The sequence below is a fragment of the Chamaea fasciata genome, unplaced genomic scaffold (genome assembly GCF_029207755.1).
Source record: "Chamaea fasciata isolate MVZ Bird 193981 ecotype frontalis unplaced genomic scaffold, bChaFas1.0.hap1 SCAF_8, whole genome shotgun sequence".
Lineage (NCBI taxonomy): Eukaryota > Metazoa > Chordata > Aves > Passeriformes > Sylviidae > Chamaea > Chamaea fasciata.
Window position 1 is genome coordinate 28,299,951 of NW_027094093.1, and position 13,464 is coordinate 28,313,414.

At 43.4% G+C, this 13,464-nt stretch overlaps 1 protein-coding gene across 2 annotated transcripts in view; it reads right to left on the reverse strand.

Moving 5' to 3' along the window:
• Positions 1-13,464, reverse strand: part of SEMA5B (semaphorin 5B) — a 265,869-nt gene that overhangs the window by 105,645 nt on the left and 146,760 nt on the right. For both annotated transcript variants that reach the window (XM_066190263.1, XM_066190264.1), the window contains exon 4: positions 10,327-10,426. In XM_066190263.1, coding sequence (XP_066046360.1) covers positions 10,327-10,426 — 100 coding nt within the window. The remainder of the gene's footprint in view (positions 1-10,326; positions 10,427-13,464) is intronic.

Genomic DNA, 13,464 nt, shown 5'->3' on the forward strand with positions numbered 1-13,464 from the left:
TGCTATCAAATTTGGAGCCATGAGAGCTCACATGCTGACCACCACCAGAACGTCTCAGCACTTGGACATGCACACAGAAACCAACAATATGCTGCCTTAACTCAGCTGGTCTCTGTCACTATATACTACACCTGCTCAGTTGTTGCCACTTCCCTGTACCTCATAGTACGTGTAAGAAGCTCCCCCCTCCCTCCCTACAGGGCAGGCTGTCTTAAGCTCCCACTCTTTCTAGCAATTACTCTGCAAGTAGAAACGAAGCCAAAAGAAGCTGATAATAATGTTTGATCATGCATAAAAAATACACGTTGAGAGAATGTTGTGGTTTAACCCCAGCCAGCAACTAAGTACCATGCAACCACTCGCTCACTCCCACCCTCCTCACTGGGATTGGGAGAACTGGGAAAAGGTAAAACCCACAGGCTGAGATAAGAACTATTAATTAATTGAAACAAAGTCAATTGTTACTGTTGTTGCTGTTGTCACAATAATAATAATAAGAAGAAAGAGGAATAAAGCCCAAGAAACACAGGTGCTGCACAATAAAATGCTTACTCCCCCCTACTCGATGCCCAGTCCATCCCCTAGCAGCAATTGGCTCCTCCTGGCCAACTGCCCCCAGTTAATCTTCTCAAGCATGATGTTCCAGGGTATGGGATATCCTTCTGGCTAGTTCAGGCCAGCTATCCTGGCCACCCTCCTAGCTTTTTGTGCATCTGCTCCCTGGCAGAGCATGGGAAACTGGAAAGTCCTTGACTTCGCATAAGCACTTGCTTAGCAAAAACTAAAACATCACTGTTTTATCAACATTATTTTTATACTGAATCCAAACCACAGCCCTGTACCAGTTATGAAGAAGAAAATTAACTCTATTCCAACCAAAACCAGGACAGGGAAAGTTGAAGAGAACTGAGTGAAGAATTACTGTCCCCTTTGGGGACTAATATTGCACTGCTTCAGTCATGCAACACAGCCTGGATGAGGCACTGGTGCCTCAGATATGCCCATGATGCTCTGGGAAGAGGTTCCTTGTGTAAATAAAATAAAATAAAATATACTATTTCAGTAGAGAAATGCTTCCTAATGTCCATTCAGAACCTTCTCTGTCACAGTTTTGAACCATTCCAATGCATCCTATCACTGGATGCCAGGAAGAAGAGATCTGTGTTTCCCTCTCACTTCCCCTCCTCAGGGTGGAATTGTGCTGCAGTCCGGGTCCAGGTTTGCAAGAGGGTCTCACAACCGTCAAAGAGTAGATAATAAGAAAAATAATTAACAGAACAGGGTCCTTTGGGTGATACGAAACAAGACACAGGATTATGCATATGACAACTAATGCTCCCTCCCTTCTGGCACTCCTGGAAGCCACGTGCTGGGCTGAGCCTCGGGCTAGGAGCCAGCAACACCTGTCAGCTCTTCCTATCTTTGCTCCTGGAGGCCTTAGATATACTTTTTACTTCCACACTACATGACAAACACAGCTTATTTGTGCTTCACAACTCCCTAGGAGCTGGTTAGTATCATTCCCCCCCTTACACTAATGGACAAAATGAGCCAGAGAAAGGTTAAATGACCTTCTCCAAAGCACACAGCAAGCCAGTGATGGAATCAAGATCAGACCCCAGAGTTCTTGGCTACCAAATCTCATGCTAGATTAATGCACAGTGCCTCTATGGAGGCCCAGCTGTGGCTGAACTTTTCAGATGGTTATGCACATTTCAGAACTAGCCAACCATGCTAAGAAACCCAGCTCCTGAAGGATGATTCTGGCCTTTGCTTTCAGGAGGAGTTAATTACATGTCTGGTCCAGAGTGTGATGTGACAATCCATTTGCAAATGTTACTCCAGTGGTTCATTTGAAGCGCCTGGCAAACACTTGCTGGGGAAAAGGTGGAGGATCTCCCAGCTTACCCTACAAGCTGGATCCTTATTCTTCAGTAATTTTGCTTCTATTGAAGAAAAACTTGTCCAGTACATCATTCTTCCTCAAAAATCAATAGATGTACAACAGAGAACCATACTAAATGGCAGACAGAAATATGATGCAGTTGCTGTATGAAGAATTACTTTTCCCAGTGCAACTTTTCTCGGTTTTGAATTCAGCCAGAGTTAGAGAAACAACCTCTTAGAAGAGGATCCTTATGCAGGCAGCATATCATTCGTATTAAACAGCTTCCAAATTAAGCCAGGGGCTCAGATACTGTTTCTGTGTTGCACTGAAGCCCAGTTAGTACTTCTCTGTATAAACGAGGATGAAATTCCTCTATGTTGCATTCAGTGGAGATCTACCATCAGCTTTAATGGCACAGGGTGCATGGCACAGCTCTGTTCCTCTTGATGCTGTGTATTCAGGGCCAACTCTAGGAAGAGTCAAAAGAGGCAGACACAGCTGCAGAGCAGGCAAGACAACAGCAAAGCTGAGGAACACTTGGGCTATGCCAATATGCAGAAATCTAGACGGATGGATGCTGCTGGGGAAGGGAGAAGCAGAAAGGGGATTGGCCTTTCGATTGACAGCCTTGTCCCCGCTTCTGTCGGTTTGCAAGGGGGATAGCAAGCTGGCTCTGATGTCTCTGGCACTTCTCTTTCCCCAGGGCAGGTGAGGCAAAGCCTCACTGCAGAGTGACTCCAAATCCTTGGGGGTTATAGTATTTGCTACGCTCCTGAGACACTTCAAAGAATGGGGATTGGGATTTTTTTTGTAATATTGTTTGAATATATTTATCAAATGAGGGTCAGCTTCCTTTTTTGTTTTGTTTCGTTATATATTCTTCCATATTTTTCACTAGATGAGTTTCTTTAAAAAAAGAGAATGAAAAGATGGAAACTGAGCCAAATTTTCAAAATTCATGTGTGCGTCTGTTCTTATTTTCCTGGAAGAGTGATTCCCTCTTTCAGACCATCACATATTATCCCACATGCCACCTCAAGTCTTTTTTGACATCTGGCTGACAGCTCATCTCTTCCTCTCTCATCCAGCTGCAGTCACAAAGCACTTAAATCACCTTGAGACACACAGAGACCTTTGCTCTCCTATTTGCCCATCACTTTCAGTAAGTCACAACATAAAATTCCTCTTCTTCTGATGCATTGATTATTGTTCAAATCTTCCCTGGCAGCCTTCCCACTTGCCTACTTAGTCTGATAAACGTCCTCATTTCTGTAGATGCATTCAACATGACTTGTATGTAAATACTGATAGACTTGGCTGGTGAGATTAAGTTATTGCCCAACAATCCCTTCTCTTTGCTGGGTTTTTATACCTTTGCAGTGGCACAGAAGAGTAGGCTTAGCACCTAAACATCTGGATATAAAGTGATATGTAAACCACTGTGGTGAGCCTTGCCATATAAAACTGACATATCGCTACCTTAACCAGAGCAAGAGAAAGTATTCTCAGTAATGCAGAGGAAAATTGCTCTGCAGCCCCATTCTGTGATGCTGTAAAACACATTATGTCCAAGTCTCCAAGGCTTTTGGCAAAGTATCCTGACCTTGTGTTTGCACCCATCCCACTCTCAGAAATAGAATCTTCAAACTTAATTATTCTCAGTGCGTTACTAAAGCAAGTGAGCCTCTCATGGGTGGCTGCTTTCATGATAGGGTATCACCAATTTTCATTTTATCTGGAATATGAGATATTTTTCTAGTGAGGCCTGCAATTTGCTGTGTAAAGATGCTTCCTATCAGTCTGTGCTGCATGAAGATTGCCTTTCACACAGCACTGGCTGTGCAGGCACTGGCTGTGAAAGTGCTCAGCCCCACAACAATGCTGAGGTCACTTGCAGAGAGGTGGATGGTGTTGCCTCGCAGGCAATTTGAAGGATCAGCTGTTTTCCCTGCTGACAAAGATGACAGACCAGAGACTGCCACTGCCTCACCCTCTTCTCCACATGCAACATTAATGTGCAAAACTACCCCTTTGCCCTCCTACAGCTGCAGCTTCTTCTGCACATTGATCCCTTCCAACAACCTGACAGTGTAGCAGTATAATATTTTATTTGATTTATTTATTCTGAGTTAACTAAAATTCACATTCTTTGCTTGAAAAAATGCACAAATTTTAACTAAGAAAAAAAAATACACTTTTAACAAAATTTGGGCCAGGCTCTAAACCTCCCAGAATTCCATAATCATAAAAACTGTCCTTCATCTTTTCCACACCTTTTCCCCTCCACCCCAAGGGGTGTAAGGCAGGGACAGCATAGATTTAGGATATGCCAAATTCACATTGGTTGCAGACCAGCAGAGGAAAGCAAACCCTATAGGCAAAAAACAGACACCCCAGTGAGGCTTCATTGTCCACACTTTATACAAGGGCTGAGCTGACCTCACCTGGCAGAGTATCAGAGAGGAAAATCTCCCTTTGAACTATCCCAGAGTCAACCAGAGAGATTAAAACCTGCACTTTAAATCACACTTTTGTTCCCTTTGTAAAGAAACTGTGCACCCCAGCTATGGATTTAACTAGCAGCAGTGTCTAATCACAGCCTTCTCACCTTTACCACATCCTTTACGTCACAGGTCAAGCAATGTCTTTAAAAAAAAAACCCACGTGATCCTTTGAAAGTTTCTGTTAATTTCAGAGACTGATCTGGGGTTTTTTTCCCCTCACATCACCTTGTTATCTGTCCCTCTCCAGTCTATGATACAAGGATGCAACTTTAATTAGAGCATTGTTTTGTCTGATAGGAAAAATCACAATAAGAAAGGAAGGCATTTGTTTCTCTCCATTTCTCTGCACTAGCACTTTCAGCTGCCCACCTATGATCTGGATATAATCAAAAACATTATCATGCTCTTTGCCTGCTCACGTCCTCATTAATACCTCAACTGGCAAGGTAATTTCTCAGCCCAATGTGACTTAGCAGGGGGTAAAGCTAGCATAAGACTGCAAAAATAGCGCAGAGCCACCAGAAATGGTTCAATCCATTTTTTCAGTAAAGTACTGAGAAAAATCCTGTAGTCAGATGCTAACAGGGACAAATGGCACACCACTCCTGGCTGTTTCAGGGCAAGCCTATGGACTGTATGACTGTTGGCTAAGCTCATGTGATTGTGCCCAATGTTAACTTGTTTGCATGTTAGTCTCTCCGTGCTATACAAGACTTGACTTTTTCGGCCATGCTGAAGCCCCACTTCCCCAGTGTAAGTGCATGGGACTCACTGGCTTTCATGAACATTTTGCATCTTCTTTGAAGAAGCAAGGCTGAGAGCAAGTGATTAAAATACCACGTGTTTACAAGAGTAAAGGGCCCAAATTACACCTCTGCCATGGATTTTCTGAGCGCAGAGAAGAGCTTTGGCTATGTCCACATTAGTCAAGTGCAGACTGAGGTTGTACAGACCTTGACTGGTATCTTCAGAAAGTGCAGTCTCACTGCAGGAGGAGCTATGTTAGGTGCAGTACTGTAGTACTTTTCAGATATGCTATATATTCATGTCCCTCAACATCACAGCCTTTTCACAGGGCAGGGTGGCTCTTAATCCCTCTTGCCCTTGGATTCCCATCCATAGTGTGAAATTATTAGTGCTTTCTTGCCTCACTGAAGCCCTGTGAGAATAAATGTTGGTGAGAGGCCCTGATCATTTAGCAACAGAAAGTATTGGTGACAGATTTGATACTGTGTGGATCTGTGGAACTACTCTGACCCAACTGCTGCCACTGAATTTCCTGGTTTGCAAAATGCTTTTTTGCCTAGACAACATTATCTATGGAGACTTAAAGGTTTAGTGGCAGTCCAGATGTGACCAGGATTGAAGGTGCCCAAGGGTAAGAGTGATATTTTCTGACAAGCACAGATTCTGAGCGTTTTACTGCAGTGCTCTGGAGCTTTCTGCCAAACAGGCAGGAAAGAACCTATGTTCGGCCACAAATCTGCACGTAACCTGGTGCCTGACAGACTAATCTATCATACACCAGGGACTTTCAATAAACTCAGGGTGCCAAACCTGCTGGTTGAGGGTCCTAGAATATATTTACAATTTGCCATATTTCTGCAAGCTGCAACTTGAAGGAAGTCTTCTGGGACATCAGTCATTCTACTCAGCCTTCAGCTCCTAAGCACGCATGATTCAGACTTTTTTTAATGCTTATACAGCCAGAAGCATAATAGTCAGAAAAGGGTGTGCCTAGGCTGCTGTGCTTCCCCTAAAACAACCCTTGAAAATTCATACAGCACCTTCCCTGCTCCCCAAACTAACCACATTGATGTTCCATCCCCGGAAGTGTTCAAGGCTTGGTTTAGTGGGGCCCTGAGAAACCTCATCTAGTGGGTGGCATATTTGTCCATGGTGGGAGGGTTGGAACTAGATGATCTTTAAGGTCCCTACCAACCCAAGCCTTTCTGTGATTCTATAATATCTCCTCTCTTGCACCTATCTGTTAGGCAGTAACAGGCACATTCAGATCAGTTCTAAATCAAGTAGGAAAATCACCTGTGTCAAGCATCAAGACTTGCATCACCAGCAGCTTAGTAGTTTTACATTTATTGCAAAGAAGTCTGGCAGTCCATAATGACATGCACTTTACTTGCCAGTCTGGAGTCCCCTGATGTAGCTTTTTCTCCCGCTTCTCCACCTCTGGGCTCTTGGTAACAGCCAGTTGTGACAAGGGCTCCTGAGCTGCCCTTCCCTGTGCAACAGCCACGGGAGATGGTCCTTTCCCATCTCCTGATGGAGCTGACAGCCCTCTTGGCAGGCAGAACCGTGAGGGTTTCTGGCCATGGCGTTTTCTGGCTGGTTCTCCTCACTGTGAATGCTGACCCTCGCAGCCAAGCCTCTCGCATCCGCAGCCCCATCAGGCTACCGCCCCAAGATCACACTCCTGTAGTTTCCTTCTGGGAAAAGTCAAATATTTCCCTTAGGACTTCCCAGACACTCTGTACAGTCATTTGTTTGGGTGCCATCCTCCTGCTGTCCAAGCTGTTTCCCTTCAGCTTGCTGTTGTGCCAGATTGTCACACGGTGTCTCAACCACCCTCCTTTACACCTTTCATGTTGTCCTCGCCAGGGAGCTCTTGTGAAGCATGATTTTTGGCCTGCCTCCAAGCAGGGTCTTTCACGTCATCACTTCTTTACTGGCTCCTGTCTGTGCCCAGCCAGCAATGAGACAGTCTCAAGGAGTAAGGCTCCTTGAGGAGGTGGAATGTCACAGCTACACCATGTCCCTCCTCCACAAAACTCACACTCCCTGGGGCCTGGGCACCCTGCCTACAGCACAGGTGAGACAGCAGAGCACTGCTTCTCTAACTGACAGGTGAAATCACCGTGACCATATTTTCAATTTTTTTTCTCACTAAAAATGAGGTCTAGATTATAGTTTTTCTTCCCATTAAAATAAGCTCAAATAGCGATCACTTGTGCTCAAGAGCTGAAAAAAGCAGCAAATATTTCAAAACAATTACTCATTCACGGAAGAAAAACAGTACATTAAAACACTAACACTATATCCAAAACAAAAACAAAACATGCGAACTGTGAGTCAAAATGAAGGTTATGAATTTTTGAAATGTGTGGTTTTATACTTAATGAAATGTGACTCATAATATGGGTAGTGTAGATTTACAATGTTCTAAACTATTCATATCCTTTCACACAAGCATTTGGATTTTACAAATGATGTGACAAGTAAATACGTTGCTTAGAAACCATGGTGGGCTTTTGAAACTAATTCTTTTGTTTCTGGGATTTTAACTTGGCAGGTGTTTGGTGCAGTGGAGTTATCAAACTCCTCTGGTTTACTCTCAGACAGCACCAGTCATTTAAGGAGGGCTCGTAGATAAGGGTAAAGCTTAAAAATCTGAGGCTCATGTTATTCCAGCTCCCTGTCTGCATGGCATGCTCTCAATACCTCTTACAGTTTCAGTCACGCTGTGTCCAATTCCTGAAACCAAAAACTCTTGTGAACCCCCTGGTTTTCTAGGAAGTATTTTCTATGAAGCTTTGAAACACAGGACGAACTAAGCCAAAGAAATGCTGTGGTGAGGTCATGCTGCTTTTAAATAGAGACAGACAGAAGTAGTCTGAAATAATTTATAACACTATCATCTAAGAGAATGATGTTAACCAGGAAATTGAGAAGTGGGAGTACTTATAAACGCCACCCTGATCCCAAACTCCTTCCACAACCCCAGAATAGCTGGCATTACTACTAATATGATCTACAGCAGCACATTTAAAGATGCTTAACATTTAAATTTAGGTTTCATAAATTACACCCTGCAGAGATGGATAGAGACAGCTCCTATCTCTTTGAGGTATTGTTTCATTTGCAAATTCAAGCAGATGGTGCACGAGCAACTAATGACTCAAAAAATCACCCCTAAAAATAGTCCAGAGCAAGGTGTGGTTTTATCAGGGAAGGAGGGAACAGAAAAGGCTTTACTTCCCCTTCCCGTTTCTGAGGCACAGCTCCAGGAGCTCAGCACGCCCGGAGCCGTGCAGCACCGAGGACCCCATCCGCACCCCACTGCCGAGAACCTCTCCCCGTCACCTCCCCCAGGGTGGAGCTAGATGAGGAAATGGGCTCAGCACTCGCCACTTTCTCCACACCAAGCATGTGTATCCAACCGAAAAAAAGAAACAAAAAACACCACCTCGGGAAATGACATCTTCATTAAATGTTCCCTGAGCTGCTCGGTACAGCTGTGCGGCACCGCTGAAACTTTCAGTCTCCCAGTCAGGTGGGAAGTGCTTCACGAAAACTAACTTTTCCAAGCAAATTCTATAAATACTTGTCACTGCTTCCTCACGAGGCGATACCCTGCAATACAGTGTAGCTGCACCGGGAAGCCAGCTTTGCTGTCACTCCCGTTTGTGATGATGTTGTACCCCTGTCTAACCACACTCGTACAAACTCTCGGGGAGGCAGAGAGTCCCTTCAGGACGTGCCGCGGGGTTTGAGGAGGGGTGAGGGACTGCGCGGGGGAAACCTGCCGCACAGTCTAATTATGTAAACCACAAATTCCTCAGAGCACCGTGCCTGGCAGAAGGCACTGTTCACAGCCATCCCCAAAGCAATGCCGTTCTGAAGTAATAAATATTAATCATTCCTGGTTAAAGATCCCAGCGCAAGTGAAGCCGCAGCTTGAAAAGTAGAATGTTTCTGTATGAAAAGCAGGAGGGCCTCTGGCAATTTGAACAGCGACAGGAAGGTGTGTTATTTACTGCACATACACAGGCAGAAAATGTATATTAAATCACAATTCAGTTGTTTCTGTGAAGCATAAAACTCTCCTTCTGCTGCATATCTTGCTCTTTTCTGTTCCTCATACCGTGAGTTCTTCCACCTCTGCTCCTCATGTCCCTGTCCTCTACTGCTGAGTACACTGGGATGAAAACATTCTCCCTCCATTTTTGTTGATAGCAGAGACTGATACCACAATGTTATCTGATTCTAAATGTTATACTTCAACTGAAATTTTACACCATGCTTAGCTGGGGTTTTTTGGTTTTGTTTGGTTTTTTTTTTTTTTGGTTTTTTTTTTTTGTGTGTGTGTGTGTTTTTGTTTTGTTTTTTGGGTTTTTTTGTTTGTTTTTGGTTTTTTGTGGGTTTTGGGGGGTTTTTTTGGCTTGTCTAATCTGCTTATTATACAATAAAAAATAGTTGCTGTTGAGGCTCGTGATTCAACCACTTCTGACATATATTATTTCACTGAAGCATAGCTCTTTTCCCCATTACAAATGGAGCTCTAAATTTGTAAGACCTTGCCTGTGCTTATCTTATGTGTTTCCCCCCTCCTCTTGTGACATCCTAAATAAAAATAATGTTTAAAAATAAAGGAAAGTATATGATAATTATATACAATGGACCAGAAGAAAGAGTTGCACCAGAACACATTGGGTGAGGATCTGACCGCATCAGCCAGATGAGGCAAACAGGTTTTGAAGTGGATTCAATAGAGAAGAAAGCAACCATTCACATTGGTTCTATCACTTACACAAAGGTGTGTGGATGAACCTAGTTCTGAGATAAAGTCTCACCATGGCAGATAAACCATAAAGTCAAATTCTGTGCTGGCAGAGGGATGATGCAGAATGATTTACTGTAGCTCTTCTCACATTCACAATACTGTGTGAGATGCCAGCAGTCTGCTTCATTAACCAGTCTTTTTGATTGCATCTTTCTTTTTCTTTTTTTTTTTAATTCTAGTAATTTTCTCTTCTTTGCAATTACACTAGACATCTAAATCCCTCTACATAAATTATAGCTTTCTTCTCGAGGGGGAAACTGGCCACATGAGCTGGAAACACACTCTCCTCTGAAGCCAGAACCTGAAGGGAAAGAGCTTGAGCAGCAACCCTAGACTATTAAAAAGATTATCTTTACCTTGCTCCCACAATGAGCTGGTTCCTGTTGGCATCCAGTGCAAGCTGAGAAAAGTCATGCACACCCGGATAGGTGAAATTCGACACCCAGGGCTTCAGATCTGCAATGAAAACGAGAAAGCAGAAAACAGTAAAGCTGCTCCAAGAACAGTGAGTTCACCCGGACATCTACTAATGGATTTCCTACTGAGCTATCTGTCAGGGGAAGGCTAATTAATAATCTCTTTAAAGGGTTTCTATTTATTCTGATTCTCAGCAAATTGTGCAAAAATCCCACACATAAACACAAAGCTGTCTCAGCAGTTATTTTCACATTCACGATGGAGTGTCAGCATTGGTTTCAGAGACAACAGCAGCTCAATTTTACTTCTATTAAAACTGAGGAAACATCTTCAGTGTCAGGATTAAGTGGTGTAAAGGGATGAGGCTGCCTGCTGTGACACTTCCCCAACCTTGCCTTCTGTGCTAATCAAAGGGAAACTGCTGCCTGCCAGAAAGAGAAGGTTGTGCCAACTGATGAAGAACCAAGTTAGAGCACTGGTGGTCTGCACTCAAGACCTGGCTGCTTCAATGACGGATTTTGCCTTCACTTTCAGGTCTTAGGTTCTCTTCTAGGCTTCACTTTACCTAGCATTTCACAGCCTATCAGCTAAATCCTCCCCTCATTTTTAGATGTTGGGTGTCATCACAGCATCTTTGTGGCTGAGCAATTGCACAGGCTTGGGACTATGAACTGCTTTGGATTTGCCCATCTAGGCAACTGTCCAAAATGCAAAGCAATGGATCTGGCTATGTTTTGCTCAAAGAGACAAAGCTTTTCCAGAAGTTACATCTGTTAACATCAACTGAGCAATCTAGGGCAGGAAGTCCTGTTGTAATAAAAAAAATATACCTGCTTTAAAAGAAAAAAGGTGAATTACTATTTTTAGGGTACCCTCAGGCATGATTCTAGGGCATTCACAGCATCCCATCTTTCAATAACACTACCAGTTTTGACCTTGTGTATGTTACAGATCAAAGAATTTCAGTATCTTACCTTACACCTTTATTACACAAAATAACTGGGAATATATTTAAATGTATCTTTCAGAAAGTCATCCAGCTTTACTGTGAGGATTTCTCTTGAGAATTTATTCTGTTAACTACTATGGCTATAAAATACTTGGAGAATACCAAATACCTCAGGGGGCAAGGTACAGGTGAGACCAAATCAGTATGACTGTAATCCCTCTGTGACTTGTTGACAAGTAGCCCTGCCTCATTCAAGGACTGGTTGTTGAAGATCCAGGAGGCTCAGCATGGATGGTAATACCTTCTGGTCTCGTGCCAACAGGATACCAGAACATGGGCCAATGACCCAATGACTCATAGCAATAATGATGTAGTTCAGACCAGTTCAAAAGAGCTCTGAAAAAACATGTTCCACTGTCATTTTACATCCCCAGTGATAAATTGAGAAGTCTCACTGAAGGCAGGTTTGAATGCTTTGTTGCAGGCATTAGTTTCCCTTTCCACAGGGGCGAGAGAACAATGCTGATGAGGAATCTCACTAAGGCCTGTGGTGTCTTGCCATGTTTCACAGGATTACAGATGTGCAACGGTTTAAAACCTTTGACGTAGGGATATTTGTTGAACAATTTCAAGTCCTTTCTCCCTCCCGGGATGAATGAACCTTAATCAAACCCTTAAGTTATCAAAACCTTAAGAAAACACATACAAAAAGTCCCTAAAGTCTACATGGCCTGCCTCACTTTCCAAAGCAGGACCTTGTTATGGAGCTTCTGCCTCTGCCCCGAACATCACCCTGTTTCATAACAGCTCCTGTAGCCCCTCACCACGGAGCTGGACACCATCTGGCCTGGCCCCTTGCTCTGCCTATCTGGATGCTGCCAGGGCCCCTCCAACAGTGAGACCTCCATCCTCACAACAATAAAAAACTGTACTGCTGGGAGCTGGAGGGTTTCAGCCCTTCTCAGCATTCCTGTCACACTGTGTAACCACACACAACACGTGTACCTCCTCTACTCTTCAATGAAAAGGCATGAGTTAAGGAATAACTCCTCTAACCTTCAAGCATCTCCACCTCCTACACTCCTCTGGGACCCTTAATGATGTACTAGCACCAGGGAGGCACTGCAGTTTCACCTCTGGCATTCTCCTAACTAATGGGGCTCTGACTCCTTTTCCTGTAGCTCTTCAGCTGCAGAGGCATTTCTGAGCCAAGCAGCAGAACCAGCAACAATAACACCTTTCAGGCAGGTTAGCTGGCTGACATGCTGCAGATCTTCTGGCATTTCTGTTGGTGATGGGGGTAGGACTAGAGGATTGCTATGTAATGATGATAATTTTTAAGTATTCTGCTTTTAGGCCATAATTTCTCTTGTCATTTTACCTCCTCTTCTACTGCCTCTTTCCTACTAACTAACCAACCCACTATTAGAGTGCAGTGGCAGGAAGAATATTTCTTCATCTGCTGCTCTAAGCCAAAGCTCACCACTTCAGAGAGGTACACTCATCAGTGCTTCTTTTTAATGGCAAGCTCTGACAAACTACAGGTAAAAATATATTTTTTTTTTAATTAAAGGCAGTAGTTTGCTTGAATCTTTCCAAGTTGGCTCAAATGTCAATCAAGCCCCAGAAATAACAGGCAGTGTCTTGATTTCTATTAGTACTGCAGGTGGTACAACTTATAAAGAAACCCTTCCCAGTTATTAAATTAAAGGCTGAAAGGCATGCATCCTCATAGCAAAATTAAGCTTTTATAGGCATGTAGTTGGAGATTATTAAACCCAGCATGGTCCCAGATAAGAATGTATAAATGCAGGTTGTCAGAATTAATGCCAAATGGCACCTTTTCCTACCCAAACTTCTTTCTTCCTGCTAGAAGGGAATGCAACCGCAACCAAGAATCAGGAGATGAGTATTTTTTCATTCAACACATTTAAAGCTACTGCTCAGACCACAGGCATCCCTAAAAACATTTTCAGCTTCACTCTGAAACTAAATCACTACTTCAAGGTAAGTGCTGCCCTAGGTCCACCCCATATTAGCTGAAGTTTACACATATGGACCCAATGAACTCCAGAGATTGCTTGTATTTGACCTTCTTCTGAAGGCTGATTTTTCCAGTGCTGACTCT